At 40.6% G+C, this 16,725-nt stretch overlaps 1 protein-coding gene across 4 annotated transcripts in view; it reads left to right on the top strand.

Moving 5' to 3' along the window:
* Positions 1-16,725, top strand: part of LOC123026460 (protein only RNase P catalytic subunit) — a 70,114-nt gene that overhangs the window by 16,113 nt on the left and 37,276 nt on the right. For all 4 annotated transcript variants that reach the window (XM_044436152.1, XM_044436151.1, XM_044436154.1 and 1 more), the window contains one exon: positions 3,631-3,738. In XM_044436152.1, coding sequence (XP_044292087.1) covers positions 3,631-3,738 — 108 coding nt within the window. The remainder of the gene's footprint in view (positions 1-3,630; positions 3,739-16,725) is intronic.

Below are 16,725 nucleotides of genomic sequence, written 5' to 3' on the forward strand. Positions count from 1 at the left end.
AACCAAGAACTGAGTTCAGAATCTAACAAACTGGTGACTAACACCAAGCCCTAGAATAAAATGTGTTGTGTTGAGTATTGATAAGATTGTCAGTTTGCCTTTTTAAAAAAATATACGTTGTGGACCATAATGTGGCCTAAAAACAAAACCCCCAAGCCAAGGAGTTCCTCTTGCTATTCTGTGGTGATCCATCAATTTCAGTACTATTACTTTATGTTGAACACCCATGATATTTTTTAAATGAATTGGTTTGTTTCATTAATTAGATTCAGCTCTTTTTGGCCTTGTGCTTTCTCTGGTCTGCACTACTCCAAACCTCAAATACATCCTTGCATGTTCATAGCCACAGTCCTTCCTGTCTCGGAGCCCAGTGTGAGTTTTTTTCAGCTATATGAGGGGGGACCCAAACCCCCCCAGGAAGTTATTTATTAAAAACTGTGTATTTATTTTTACATGTTCATACTTAAGTTACTTTCAAAGTACTCTCAGTTTGATGCAATACACCTATCAAGATGTTTTTTCCACTGCTCAAAACAAGTTTTGAACTCATTGAGTCTGATGTCTTTTAGCGCTTCTGCTGTTTTTTGTTTCACCTCTTCCACGCTGGCAAACCGTTTACCTTTGAGGACTTTTTTCATCCAAGGAAACAAAAAAAAAAAAAGTTGCATGGGGCAAGATTGGGTGAATAAGGAGGGTGCGGCACAAGGGTCATGCCATTTTAGGTCAAAAACTGCTGAACACTCAGCTGAACAAAATTTCACCACTTCACGTTGCTCATGCAAATCAGCCATCATGAAATAGGTAAACATGTTGAAACAGTCTCCTAAAAAAAACCCTCGCTGAAGCCAAAGCAGCCTCTTACAACAACCCAGCTGTGTACACTGTTGCAGATGGGTTCCTAGAACACTCACTTAGCAGGGAAAACCTGTAGTACAAGGCCCACCACTCCAGAAACATAGAAACAGAGCGAATCAGAAGGGGTCTCCTGGGCCATCTAGCCTGACCCCCAGCTCTAGCCGGCTCCGCTCACAATAGGCCTACCATGTGCGTGTCTAGCCTGTCTAGCCTATCCTTGAACACCCTCACTGATGGGGCCTCAACCACCTCCTGTGGAAGCCCATTTCACACCCTGGAAGCCCATTCCTGTTTGTTTGTTTGTCCCCCCCACCCCCATATTATAGAAACATAGAAACAGAGCGAGTCAGAAGGGATCTCTCAGGCCATCTAGTCTGACCCCTGGCTCCAGCTGGCTCCACTCATGACATCCATTATCTATGTATTCAGTCTAGACCAGGGGTCGGCAACCTTTAACACTCAAAGAGCCATTTGGACCCATTTCCCACAGAAAAGAAAACACTGGGAGCTGCAAAACCCTTTTGACATCTAAAATGAAGATAACACTGCATATATAGTTTTTTACCTTTATGCTATGTATAAAAAAACTATAGTGTGTTGCATTTATGAAATCAATGAACTGCTACAGAGAAGATAATTTTTTATTTAAAAATAATTTTTTTTATTTAAAATAAATTTTATTTCTGCATGCAACCAAAACATTTTGAACTCTGAAAAAAAAAGATACTTTCCTCAATGTCTATCTGAGTCCTCCTCGTATTTATGAAATAAAAAGCTGAACTTATATTATCCACTAGCAGCAAACCAAAAATGCCATCTGCTTCTGTGTGCCCTCATCCTTTTATCACGTGGTGAAATATTGAACAAACAGCCCTCTCCCAGTGTAATAATGTTGCTGGAATTTTTATAAGAATCTTCTTAAAACAATGAAGTAGATCTATATCTTCATTATGATTTAGCTGCAGCTCTTGTTCAGTCACTAAAAACTGTTATTTTTAATCTTACATTATAAACTAGTAGGATTCCTTTCATATATTTTGAATAGGAGAACAGCTTCCTGCAGAAAGTCAGTGCTAAAGGGCTGCATGCATTAAACAGCAAACCCCATAAGTTCGTCACCAGTAAAAGCAAATGAATCTACCCACGTGTTCGGTTTTCTTTAGAAACTTTTCTTCCGATTTATCCATGGTTGGAGGGGGGAAAGCTCAGTAAATTGGCGCCAGGTCCCAGATATAGGTGTGTTTAGTGACTGATTAGCAGATAAAAAGTCAAGTGATGTGAATTGTGACAGGTCCCAAGCACAGCTTTTAACATGCAGATGAACGAGATTACATTGGGACAAAGAGAATCTTTTCAGCAGCTTTTCATGTAACATGAGATCCTGCAGGAAGCTTGTTTAGCAGAGGAATGTAGCGATTACTTACCTAGCTGGTTTACTTAACTAGCTAACTCTGCCTTCCTGAGTGGAGCTTCGAGCAGATCAGCGTGGCGCATGTTTTGAGCCATGGAGCCGCAGCAGAGAGGTTCAAGAGCCACGTGCGGCTCTGGAGCCACGGATTGCCGACCCCTGGTCTAGACCATGCTTTTTTTCCCATAGAAGAGGAGTTGGCAAAGGTACTGTTTCTTCACAGCCCACAGAGACAGCTGCTACTTATTCTGAGAGAGTTCATCCTGATTTGCAGTCCTGGTTAGGAGGGATCAGAGAAACCACAGTTCCCAGATTGGTTGTAACAGCAAACTCTGGTTTCCACAAATGTGCAAGTAACTGATTAGAGCAGAGTACGTGTGTGCATTCATGTGACACCATGAATGTATCCATACAATTTACCAAACTCTGTTTACTAAACATAGTATTAGTTTACTAAACTCTGTAGTTTAGAATTTACATCAAAATAATTCAAAGACAATTATTGGCATTGCTTTGAACAGTTTATAAGGCAACCACATTTTCTCTATTTTTAAAATGGTAAGTTCCTATTAAATATTTATATGGTTTAAAGAAGGCTTTGACATGATTAAATGTAAAATTCATGCCAGGAGAATACACCTGTCTTGGAAATATTTGTGTCTAGATTGTTTTTATGTTTAATAGATGTCATAGTGATTCAACAGAAATTGGTTCTTTACGCTAGGCCCTTATTTCCTGACGTATTAATTCTTACATTTGTGCCCTAAGAGAGCGTAAGATGTATAGTTACTGCAGGTGTAAATAATTGTTATTCCAGATGCTGCTTCTAGCAACAGTTTGGAGGCAGCTCCGATATGTGTTCAACATTTTTGAAAAAATCAAAATTCTTTAACTGGCTTTCCAGTCTTATGGCAAGAAAAATTCTGCAATCTCCAGAGGGCATGCAAATTGGCACAAATTGTTTTATATAATTCTGTTTCTGCTGGAATCTAGAAGAAATAGGATAATAAAATAATAAATTATGTCAATTTTACATATATGTTAGGTAAGTGGTGAAAAACTTTGCTGGCTACAAATGTCCTTCATCCTATGTTCTAGGTTATCATCAGCTATTACCCTTATACTTTCAACAGTATCATTATGAACAGAATGCTAGAAACTTGCATTTCATTTTTAAAATAATTTAGAAATGAATATTGGGTATTGTCAGATACAGAATTGTGTACCCATTGCTAATTTCACTTCTTGCACAGAGCAATGATGTAATAAACATATATCTAGAGAGAACAAAAGAAGAGTATGATGGGGTGGTTATGTTTCATTTGTTGCCTTTTTCACTCTTCCTTTATTTCTAATATTTCTTTTAGGAACTGGAGGAATTCCAGGCATTTGTGAATCAGCAGCCTCCTTATGATATTGTTGTTGATGGCCTCAATGTTGCCAATTTTAACAATAGATCGAATCGTTCACAAACTGTAAGTACAACTCTGCTATTTTTACAATTTGTGGTGTGCATTGATTTTGCCTGAAAAAATTAAGAAAGCTTATATTTCATTCATTCATTCATTCATTCATTCAGACCATTTCTATGCCGCCCTATTCGCAAAAGAAATATACAATTTCTGCTCATAAATGTGCAATACAGATACTCTGATACAGAGAAAACTACATTCCAAATTCTCTAAAGCAGAGAAAACTGGTTCAAACCAGAAGATTGCCCCCACCTCGACCTTAGTTTGGAGAGCTTGCCTCAGCTAACTTCCTTTCAAAGCATAGTTAAAAACTCACAGTTCAAACCCTACAACAAACCATGGGTTCTTTTCATGGGAAGTTTGTGGCTAACAAGCTGTGGCTTATTAGTATAGCTTGATTTAGATAACAGGATAACCCATGTTTCAACAACAATCCAAGTTTGAACAATAACCCACAATTTAGTGAAACCTGCAGTCAACCCATACACAAACCTTATTGTATTGTCTGAACCCAGTCACCTTGTATTTCACTCCTTCTAATATGTTATTGCTTCATAGTAGCAGGGAAACACATGGTGAAATCATGTCAGATGCAAAGTAAAATGAGTAAGCAGTAAGATGGGACATCAGTGCAAGGTGCTGTTCTTGGCAGTAGCCCAGAGCTTCTAATTCATTTATTTAATGAAATACACCTTAGCTGCCTTTCAAGACCAAATGAGCATACAATATAAAATAATAAAATTCTGTATCAATTTTTTAAATTGGCAATTAAAATAAATATCATTTCAAACAAGCCAGTGTAGTGTAGAGTGTAGGACTGGGACTTGGGAGATGCTGTTTCTAGTCCACACTTTTCCCTGAAGTGTGATATAAATGTAATATGGTGTGATAATATTTATTTAAATCATGAAATAGCAGGAAAATATTACAGCTGAAAGCCAGAGGGAACACTTTTAAAATCCCTTTTAAAAGAAGCTATGGTTAAATCCAATTGTATATCTCTTGGGAAGCAGTTACACAGGTTAGGGGACACCACTATGAGGACCTTCTCTCTAGCACTCACCACCTTTCTCATCTTGGTGATGGGCCAGGAAGGCAGGGTCTCCAAAGAGGATCTAAAAGCACACACAGTTTTTTATGGATGGAGCCAGAGGCTCATTTAACCTGGACTTAAAGCTTTTAGAACTTTAAAACTGAATTAGACCAGTGCCGCTTGAACAGGATTGTGTAATACATGATCAGGCCATCTAGCCGCAACAGGATGCGAGCAGCCTCTTTCTTAAGTTTAGTCCTTTTCTGACCTGTCCTGTGTTAAGACATAATCAATTTGATAGATATAGAGATATGTGACCAATTCACAAACTAAGCCAGTGCTATGTGTAGAATTTGTTTTGTCATTGGTTGCATCTCTCTATATGGGCAAAATACTCTGCCATTTTACTTGATCCACCTGTACCTTAATTTTGGGTGGTAGATCATTTAAAGGACAGAACCATAGGAATTAATGCATCTGATCATACAATATGTTCTACATGCACAGGAGTCAAAAATTTATTCATGTGTGAGTATATGTCATCTACTCACTGCAGAATATGCGGATGGGACTGAACTAACTCCTAATGGGCGATATTACCCTGACAATAATGATGATTTTGGCAGTGCTATTTCACTGATGTCCCAGAAAAGGGAGCTGTGTTCTGTTCTGAACAGAAAGAAAATTCTCTGGCATTCCTTGAGTCCCCATTAAGTTTCCATTACAAATCACAGCAGTGGTTTAATAGAATATCCTTAAGACATCCAGATGCTTTATTTTTTGAACTTAAAGGGAGGCCTTGGGTAGTTGAGGAGAAGAAGAGCTTTTAGACAGCCAAGTCTGTGAAACAGGCTTCACTGCTGGCCCAGCCTTTGAGCTCTGTTCCTCCACTTGTTCTGCAGGGCTACCTTGGACCCTGTAGCATTATCTATTCCCAGCAGTGACTGGCAGTTCTGCAGAGGCTTTCCACTCTACTACTCCTCTCTTGCAAATGCAAGAAAATGACAGGAAACTGATTTAGGTTTTCCAGTCAAAGCATTTGTGGGCTTTCTGACACACTTCCTCTTCCTCCTCTTCCCTGATCTGATCAGAGTTGAGAACTATTGGACACCCAGTAGGGAAGCAGGAAGAGTGGGAGAGAGTATATCCAATATGAGGAGAGATATTAGGGTATTGGCAGAAGAATGTATAATCCTGGGAAATAAAGACCTGGCCTGTGAGGAATCTCCCTTTCTGTGTGTGTGTGTGTGTGTGTGTGTGTGTGTGTGTGTGTGAGAGAGAGAGAGAGAGAGAGAGAGAGAGAGAGAGAGAGAATGTGCCTGAGCAGACTGAATTGTCAGCCTATTCCCCTCCTTTTTCAGAACTTCCTGCAAGAATAAAACTTGAATAGAACAGGAAGATGTGAAGTCAACTGCTATCTTCTGACATAGTTTCTTTGTACTGCTTTTCTTCTCTCACTTAAGACAATTAGTTTATTAATCACCACCAGTGCTCAAACTAATAGGGTCTTAATTATAATTAAAATGTATAATGGTTATATTAAGATAGATTAATAATTGATGTAAATGTGAGGTGGAGTGGAGGGATTCTTTCCTTTGGCTTTGGATAATAGAAACTGTATAAATTAAACTATTAGAGTTCTTTGAAACTGTCAGTAAGCACATAGACAGGGTGATGTGATAGACATTTTTTACTTGGACTTCCAACAGGCTTTTGACAAAGTCCCTCACCAAAGGCTCCTGAGCATATTTAGCAGCCATAGAAAGGGGTGGGGGGAGTCCTCTTATGGAACAGTAAGTTGTCAAAAAACAGAAAGCAGAGAGTGGAAATAAATTACAATTTCACCCAATGGAGGGATGTAACTAGCGCTGTCCCCAAAGTTCTGCATTAGGACTAGTGTTGCTACAAAGCTCCATGGAATCCATCCCTCTAGTGCTTGCAGACTTCCTCTCATGCTTGGTCCTGCCTTAAAAAGCAAGCTGAGCCAAGAGGAAGTCTGTGAACAGTTGCGGAAAGTAAGTTGTGCTGCCAGGTACCTTTTTCTGCGTCACATGTAGCACAAAGGCTGCTGCGTGTGACATGGAAGAGGGACACCACTTGCGCAGCATTCTTGCTGGACTTGATTCCTGGCAAGCACTGTGTGAACACTTGACATGCTTGCCAGGAACTCAGACTCAGAGCTGCAGCAAAGCAGACCAGAGTCCTGAGAGCTGAGCCCTTTCTGACGGATTCCTGTCCCCAGAAAAGATTCCTCACAGATCCCCAATTAGGATGAATGGTTTTCAACATATTCATAAATGATCTGTAAGCAGGGAAGTAGCCAGGTTTGCTGATGAAACCAAACTATTTAGGGTGGTTAAAACTGAAATTCAGAGAACCAGTGAGCTATAGTGGTTCAAAGTGTGGGACTAGGACTCAGGAGATCTGGATTCTAGTCCCCATTCACCTAGGGAGCTAATTGGGCCAGTCACAAACTATCAATTCAACCTACCTCACAGGGTTGTTGTTGTGAGGATAGGATTGAGAGGAGGAAGAGAATTATGTAACCCACCTTGAGTTCCTTGGAAGGAACAGGGTGGGATAGAAAACAAATATATAAATGGAAATGTGAAGCGCTCCAAAGGGATCTATCCAAGCTGGGAGAACAGGCTTCAGAATGGCAAATACTGTTCAATGTAAGAAAGTAGAAAGTAATGAAAATTACAGCAAGAAATCCCAACTTCTAGCATAGGTTGATAGAATGTGAGCTAGCAGTGACTGTTCAAAAAGGTATCTTGGGGTTGTGAGCTCAATGAAAATGTCATCCCAGTGCATGGCTGCAGTAAAAAAAGGCAAAATCCATATGAGTCATAATTAGGAACAGAATTGAAAATAGAACTGCCATGATCATACTCCCCTTATACAACTCTTTGGTGCAAACCACTTAGAATATTGTAAACATTTCTGGTTGCCTTACCTGAAAAAGAACATTATTGAGTTGGAGAGTTTAGTGTAGAGCAACTAAAATGATGAAGGGGTTGGAACATTCCTATATAAGAAATGGCTACAGCAACTGGGATTTTTTAGCTTAGAAAAAAGGCGAGTAGGGCAGACGTGATAAAGGGGCTTAAAATAATGCATGGCATGATGAAAGAGGAAAAGGATACTAGAACCAAGGGTTATTCAATGAAGCTGGTTGGTTGGAGATTCAGGACAGATAAAAAGAAGTACCTCTTCATACAATGCATACTTTAACTGAAATTCACTCCCACAGGAAGTAGTGATGGCCCCGGATTTGGATGGCTTTAAAAGAGGATTGGACAAATTCATAGAAAGTCAATTAAAATATGGCATAAAAACAGAAATGTCAAAGAGTAAAAACAGTTTGAAGCAAATTTCCTTGCCTGGGGAAATGAAATGTCCTTCTCTTGGTGCATTCCACAAGCAGGATGCTGCTATCCCAAAGACTCCTCCTTCCTTTAGTCTTCTGAACATTGTCAAAGATGCATGCTTGTGTTGTCACTCATTACATGCTAATGTTTGAATACATTATAGGTCAGTAACAAGAACAGCTATCTGCTGGATAAGGCATTACTATTGCTGGGGGTATTGGACTTCAACACCCAACAGCCCTGGCCAGCATGTCTAGTGGTCAAGAATGCTGGGAGTTCAAGATTCTGGAGGGAATCATATGGAAAAGGTTGCGGTAATATATCTTTACACAGTGGCACAGCTTCATGCAGAGCCACATTTACTCCTTCATGAATGAAGCCAGTATTGTTTAAGGGCACTATAGCCAGTACAGGCTGAACTGCATCAAACAGCAGCCCCATTCCAGGAACTGTGTAAACACTCCCCCTTGTAGAGTTACTGTGAGCTGTGCATTGACTGGCCTTGGACCACTTGTAGGAAGTTTGCCATTCAGTTTGTGTCATTGCAACAGCAGCTGTCAAGACCTAAACAGTAAAAGCAATTTTTTTCAGACTTTTTTTTTCTTTAGAGTATGTTGGCTATGTCTTTTCTTAATCTTTTTTAGACTAAACAAATCTTTCCTTGGCTCATCCTGTTTCTGTATGTCTTTCTCATAAGTCTATAACAGGGAAGGAAATAGATTACAAAAGTCCAAAATAAGTAACATTCCCTCTTACTCCAACCCAGCCAAAACTCAGAATGTTTCCTGGATTCTCCATTGCATAATGAGGCCTATTGGAATGCAGAATTTGCCTTCTAATGTAGAAGTGGGTGGGTGAGGGGAATCTGCTCCAGAAGGAAAAGTTGTGGAGGAAACAATTAAATTTTGACTCTACTCTCATTCCTGTTACATTTTGAAACTTGGGGAAATTAGATGTGTAATTTAAAGGTGTGTCCAGGCAGCTCGAATCTTTTCAGTAAGCATGTGGGTGATAAATGATTGTAGGGCACAGTACACATTTGAGTCAAGTTTCTGAACTACTTTTCTTAAATATCAGCCTTATTGATGGACAGAGTTTTACCATGAAGTAATGTGAGTGAAGGTATTACAAACAAATGCAAAGATAATGATGTCGGGGTAGGCTAGTAGCCTAATCCTGTTCCACAAGAGAATAAGGCCCATGAGATTGGGGCTTGTATCCAGTGATGACTTTGTCTTAGCACACTCTTCTACAGTGCAGTACCTTCCAGATGTTATGGACTTCAGTCTTATCGGGCCCAGCCAGTGGTCAGGAGCGCAAAGCATCTGGAAGGCCTCAGATTGGGAAAAACTGGCTTAGAAGAAAGCATTTCTGATTATGCAACTTGCAACACCTGAGTTTCAAAAATCCCTCTAACTCACTTAAGCCTCTTGCCTTTCCTAAAAACTGCTTCTGAAGATTGGGTAACCTCCTGGAACTCAAAAGTTGGTGTAATGCTGAGGTTGCGTTTGTTAGCTGGGGCCTGGCAAGAATCAGGTGCGCCAATTTGTGTAAGTGGTAGAGTGCTAGATTGTGATTCATGAGATCTGGGTGTTGTTCCCCCCTACTCCCCCAGCTTGTTGTGTCACTGAGCCAATCACAGATTTTCAGCCTAGCCTGCCTCATAGAGTTGTTGTCAGGATAAAATGGAGAGAATAATAAAAACCACTTGGATTATTTGTAAGAGTAAGAATGCTTGGATATAAATGAAATATGATACAATAATAGAGCAAACTCATTGAAGACAGCCTTGGGAATGTAGTTCTCAGTACTGCCATGAAGAATCAACTCTTAAACTGCCACAAGCATAGGGAACCAGCTCTTCTCATGGGGGCCCTAAGCTGTGCTGCATAAATAGTCTTTCTTGTCCCCATGTCCTGTGCTAGACTGTGGTCCACTAGCCAGGAAAAGAGACAAAGGTTCCTGCTGCAGCAGAGCTGAGGTGCTAGAAACCAAGAATGATAGTCTGGACCTTACCACTTCATACTGCATGTATGGGGGTGGGGATATCATTTTTGAATACTCACCTACATAAGCATTCCCTGTAAGTAGAAAATCAGCCTCTCAAGGAAAGAGTTTCTTTCTCAGCTTTTCTCCACTCTGCTAATTTTCTATGAGCAGGAGGCGTTTTAAAAGTAGGGAAGCCTTCCAACTTGTAGTCTGAAGTAGAACAGTGTTTTATAGCTCCATTCTATTCTGTGCAGATTTTGCCTTTGGTTTATACTCAGAGGAAAGTGACTTGAGATGCATGTCAATTCCTGTTTTAATCACATGAGATTCAAGCAGTATATAATGTTGGCTGGTGTATGTCTGCACAACTCATATATAAACTAGCAGGCGGGGGCTGATTTTCAGAGCATAATGGTTGTGTGGGTGAAGGGAGTTTCCTTAGTCCACTGTCTGATCTTCTTCTCCTCCTATTTGGACTCTGATATCAGAAGTGGATCCAAGAACCTGTGACAAAAGGCTGTGAAGGAATGCTGCAGTGTTTTGCCTGTGTCTTGGTTCTATAAGGGAGAAAGCAGCATAAGTGAAATGAAGAAGGGTGCCTTTGGCATAAAAGGACTACTCTGATGAGAAATTCTTAGATCAGCCTTCCCTAACTGTGCCCCTCCAGGTATCTTACACTGCAATGACCATTATGCCTAACAAGCTGAGGAAGATTTTCCCAGATTGAGCCATAGAGTAGCTGGAAGCAGATTTCTAGTGTATATGCTCACTAGATGTGGGCGGAGGTGTTTTTGCCTACAGCTTCCCTTAGCTCTACCCAGCACAGCTGATGGTGTGAAGACTGATGTGAGTTATAGGCCAAAACATCTAGAAGACCCCAAGTTACCCACCCCTGAGCAAACGCTGTTTTACAAGTTTATGTAATACCAAACAGATTCTGTTTAATTCTTGCCAAAGAACAGACTTACTTCAGTTGCACAATGTTTCTCAGCTACCATGGTGACCAAGGTTGTGTTCCTATTTGTGCTGCGTGCAACAAGTTTCTTCCGGGTTTGAGCAGGGAATCCTGCAAAACTGTGACTCATTGCATTGTGTCAGCGTTTATTCTTTTCCTTAAATGAGGCATTTTTCTCCACGACTTCACCTCACCCTTAGCCCTGTGCTCTTGAATTATTGCTCCACTGCAGGGACACCTCTCACCTAGCAGCAGTAAACCCAAGATAGAACTGTCCATGGAAGCATTTAAAGACAGAAATTAGTTGCGTAAGTCCAGACTAGTATGTCCTGCCATTCTAGGAAACATCTCATACTTTAGAATAATGCCAAGGACAGGATAGCAGAGAGGGAGGGTGTGTGGTTATGAAACCCAGAAGGATGTTCACTTTGGTTTCACTTGTTTACCTAACATGGTTCATTTCACTGTCCTTTGTCAATGGACAAAATAATTATGTTTAAGTGTGACCCTAACTACTGGCAGATTTTTGCAGCCATTAACTTCTGAAGACTCTGGAGGCTTTCAGTACTCTACAAAAAAGGACTGCAGAAGCTTAGGCACATAAAGAAGGGTCCACCCTTCCTGACTGTGACTTCGTATGGGGAATTCCAGGTACTTGCTGTTTGCAGGTACTTGGATAAGCTGACCATTTTTGATCAAATACCTTGATAGGGTATTTTGTATGGGGCTTCATGAGTGTCTCCTCTGTAAAAGCCTTGTGGTTTTGTCTGGGAAAATGTACTAGTTTAAATGTTTAGTTTACAGCTTGTAGTGCAATGTCTTCAGTTGGATATACTGGCATAAAAACAAATATTCAGAGTAGGAAATACCTTTTTAATGGGAAAGTTCCATTTACATTTCTCTTTTGCATCAGCATTTTTTCTTTGTCACTGAAAGCATCATTCTTATTATCTCCAAATTAAGTAAATGTTTGGAACCAGCTATCAAGTTGAGAAGTATTTTGAATTTGGAGGATACTGAATGTTTTTTGTATTATGATTCTTGAGTACTTTAGGGGCTTTTAAAGTAGTTAATTCTCTGAAGGTGGACCTGGGTATCATAAACATCAGTGTATAAGAAGCAATAAAAGTCATGGGATGCAATGTGGTCACCCAGGGCCAGTGTACAGAGTAGGGTTGGGGAATCTCACTCTACCCTGATCTTACAACTCTTGTCACTGTTAACCATTAGCTTAACTGGCTAGAACTGATAGGAGTTGTAGTTTAGCAGCTTCTGGAAGGCCATTCTTTACCTCTTGTGGAGAGAAAATGACCAGTGAATGAACATGAGGTACACATGTGGGAGGAGGAAAGCAGAAGATAACATTTCTCATATGGAAACGTTGAAAGAAAAGTTCTAGAGGAAAGCAGACATTCAGCTTGAGGACAGGAAATTTATATTCTTTAAATGCATAGCATTTCACATGTTCACAACCCATTGCAGGCCCAGTTTTTGGGTGACTATTCAGCCTCGGAACTTCCCCTTAAAATATGTGGTAAGAGAGAAGCAAATCATATGCAGAGATGTGCACTCACTTAGGAATGGACCACACTGAAAACTGTCATGGAGATGCCTTGGCCCTTTTGCTTACTTGCTCAGCTACTCTCATTGTATAAAGAGAGATTAAGTGTTTAGGTTTGTAGAATCAGGAAAGAGAGAGTAAACTACCAAATAGTGGAACAGTAACATAACTGAGAATAATAAGAAACAGTGCTCAAAGTTTGGAGTTCCTGAGAAGACAGAGTGTCATTGTCAGTGCCATTGACTGGAAATATTTGAAATTTATATCTGCCCAGAATTTCTTTTCAGAAGCTTGACACAGTAAGTTCTTGCAGCTTCTTCCAGCTTCCTTTAAACCTTTTTTTTGCCCTGAGATTTTGAAAGCTGGTTGTCATGTTTGCGTTTACAATCCTTGTTTGGACAGTTACAGACAGTCTTTTCAAACTGCCCAGAGACAGCTTGGAGGGTCTGCCTTTGGTCACCTAATTGTTGTTGTTTTTGTTCACAGTGATTTTCATAAATATTTACAAAATTATTTTAATATTTTCTTTTACCCACACTTGCCCAGCTATGAAGAAACAGGTGCAGGAATGGGGAGACTGAGGTAGACAATCTGCAATGGGGGTGCCTGTTGGGAAAGTCCAGCATGTACCTTCTCTGGACACTGCTTCATAGAGACTGCAGTTAAGTGTATTTTTCCCCTTGGTTATATTTGTCAGCTGTCAAAAGACAAGCTGTCAAATGCAACTGGAGGCACAAACATGATATTAGCAGTAGGGCTTAGGCCCATTCCTCTGTAATGCAGTCTTCTAAGTTTGTTGACTCTGGAGAGGATGGAATTCACAGCTGATTTGCCAAGCCAGCAGACTGAGACATAAGCAGGGAGTTGGTGAGAATCAGACAATTCCAAGTTCTGTGGGAAAGTCTAATGAGCTACCCGATACAGAAAGGAGTAGACCTAACATCATTAGTCTGATCATATGGCATTAGCTTAACAGGGCAGACAAAATGTGAAGTGTCAGATGCTCCAAGTGATTGGTCCTTAAGCAGCATGATCCACCCTGAAGGTGGAGTCAGCTCATTTTGGTTTGGAAGAAAGGAATGAGGTATTTGGTTTGGAATCAGCTTTATATCATTGCTGTATTAACCTAATGGCCAGTATTCTAACTTTGCCTCAGTCTTTAAAAAAAATTTCTGCAATGCTGCCCTATTTTATAAAGACAGACTAGGTAGCCAGCTTTAACATAATAAAGATTTGTAAATACAAAGCCTGAACCCTGATCTGCTTGGAAGAAGTAGTAGGAACCTGTTCAGGACATCAGCTTGCAAAAAGATAATGGTGGCATGTTCATCCTCTTTGTGGCAAGATCATTGTTGGGGTAGGGGTATGCATGTATTCCAAGGGTGCCTTCACTTCTTGCTCTTGTTCCTGAGATTCTGCCATCTTGGGAGCAAGGAAAAGTGCAAGCTACTCCATTTACAGGAGTAAATCACAACAACTCTACACCAAGCTGCTATTGTCTCATGTTTCTGATAACATAGGTTCATACTCCAGGCCAACCTACATATTTGGCATTCAAGACTGAGAATCTGAGAAACATCAAGGAAGCCCTACAGAAATCCTAAAAGAGAATAAAGTCAGCCCAGATGTAATACAGAAGCCATGGCTCAGAGAACGTTCACTGCAACTTTGCAAAGTTTATAGGCAATCCAGTTTTGAAACCAAAGAATCACCCTCCTCAAGAAACATATTGTGACATCAGGTCTCTTATTCAGTGTCGGTATTCCCACTGGTTGCAAACTTTGGGCATGCCTGAATTAGTTCTTCAGATCGCATGTAGACTTTTATGTAATACAGGGGTGTTGGGTACATGCCAGTATCTTCATATCTTAGCTGCTTGTCCAAAGTACATTTGCATGTACAAAGAAACTTAATCAGGTCAGCATATCTCATTTTTCAGTTTACACTTACAACAGCGAGTTACACAAGAGACTGGGCAGGGTTTTTGCACTTTCACATAAAGAGAAGAGTACATGCTTGGTAGATTGTTGTAGAATTGAACATCCTGAGTAGTTTCATGTAACAGATGAGCCACACTGCATAGCAAGCTATAAAATATTGCTTTTAAGCCAGTGTACCTGTGCTCAAGAGATGATCTGGTACACCATTAGTAGTGGGCCTCCCCCTCAGAGCTTCCACTGGTACACCAAGGTGGCTCTTTTCCCCTTAAAAATATTTCTTCAGGAATTATGAAAGGCAGCTGTTAAGCCACCTTTTATGATCCCCATTTTGGCAGCTGCAAGCATTCTCTTCAAGGTGTCCCAGCAGCTTCTTGTTGCTCATCTTACTTACTTACTTACTTACTTATTTATTTATTTGAGAGTGCATATGGAATTGTGTACAGAAATGATTTAAACACTTTAGCACAGTCGCATAAGGGAGGGCAGGGGTTGAAGCTTTCACTGGGGCAATGCTCAGATGGGTGCCTGCTGCCATGGGACACCTGGCACCCTCCCTGGATGCTTCCCCAGCTGGGGCTACAAAACATTCCCCCCATCAACTTTAGATCCTCTTTACAGCTCCCAGATGGCGATGACAAAAGAAATACAAGGTGTCAGGGATTTTTTTCTGGGAAGCAGGTGTTTCTGGGGATTCATACTTACTTCACAGGGAGATCTCATCTCCCTCCCACATATCAGCTGCCCTTTTGGCACTCCGTCTCAGTTCTCTAGGGCCCTGGGAAAGTGCAACAGGGAGTTTCTTCCCTTTTCTTTGGGAAAAGGAGATTTGATACTCCAAAACTGTCAGTTCCCACTCACCCCCCCCTTTTTTTTAAAGGGACCAGGAGTTTGATAGCTAACTAGGCTCAAAACAACTATTCCCAAGTAAATAGGAGGGGGATCCCCTTCTGCTTTTTTTCTGAGCCCCTAGAATCTAGGGCCTAGATGCTTAGTGCAAAATTTGTATTCTAAAGGGAACTAAAGTGTGTGGGAGTGAAAATGAGGACCTTGCTGCAGAGGAGGTATAAATCCCCCCAAACATCCCTTTCTTAGCAAAAGTTCCTTCATGCCTTGGGCTGTCAACAGGAAACAGGTGAAGAATGAATGGAGCCACAGCTCTAGCAATGTCTGGGGCGGCTACCTGTTGCCCCTTGATATTGAGTATCTCCCTAGGTATTTCCCCAACCAAGACCTCAAACCCATGAAGTCTGAAGGACCCCTGCAGTAATTGCAGGTGAGTGCACTAAAGTAATTAAAAATTAATATTTTATGTTCACAAAGTCCCAAGTGCTTAAATTGTGCACAAGCTTGTGTGCAAAAATCATTTTAAAAAAGGGAGGACAATTATACGCAGTCCTTCGAAGACACTTTGGAAAGACTGCTTATAGCTGCCAAAACAGGCGTCTTGAAAGGTGGCTTGACAACTTTACTCATTTTCACTTGGGTGTTTTGGGGACAACCAGCACAGGTGCTAGCCTGATAGCCACTTTGCTGCTCTTGCCAAATAGCTTGCTGGAGCTTTGGGTAAACCATGGGTCACATCCAGGTCCAGATGACACAATGACCCCATTGTGGCTGGAACAAGCCATGGCTTCCTAGGATGCTTTATAACCTAGACTTAAGCGCTGACAAAATCATGCTGGGTTTGCATTTCATGGTAATCCATTGTGGTTTATAAGCCATTGTGGCTTTAGCATGTGCAAACTAGGTCAGAGACTCATAAGTTCCATTGATTAAGATCATGACCCTAAGACATCAGACCCATTAAAATTTACTGTGGATTTACTCAACAGATAACCTCATGAAGTAAGGTACCCTGTATTACATTCCCTTATACAGATATAAGGTGATTATGGATATAGGCAAAGAAATGTGCTAATACATTGCATTGCTTGTCTTCAGAGGTACTATTACTGGAAGCACCTGATGGCCGTCATTGTCATCACATAAGCACTGGAAGCATGGTCTTCAATCTTTTCTACTTTTAAAAAATAACTAAACAAATCAACTTTTTCCCACGTTTTTGGTGATTCCCGGTCAGCCATACTTTTTCTAAAATGCAGATTGACTGCATGTCCTATGTTTATAAATTAATGAGTTGT

Source organism: Varanus komodoensis, unplaced genomic scaffold (assembly GCF_004798865.1).
Source record: "Varanus komodoensis strain SLA01 unplaced genomic scaffold, ASM479886v1 scaffold3, whole genome shotgun sequence".
Lineage (NCBI taxonomy): Eukaryota > Metazoa > Chordata > Lepidosauria > Squamata > Varanidae > Varanus > Varanus komodoensis.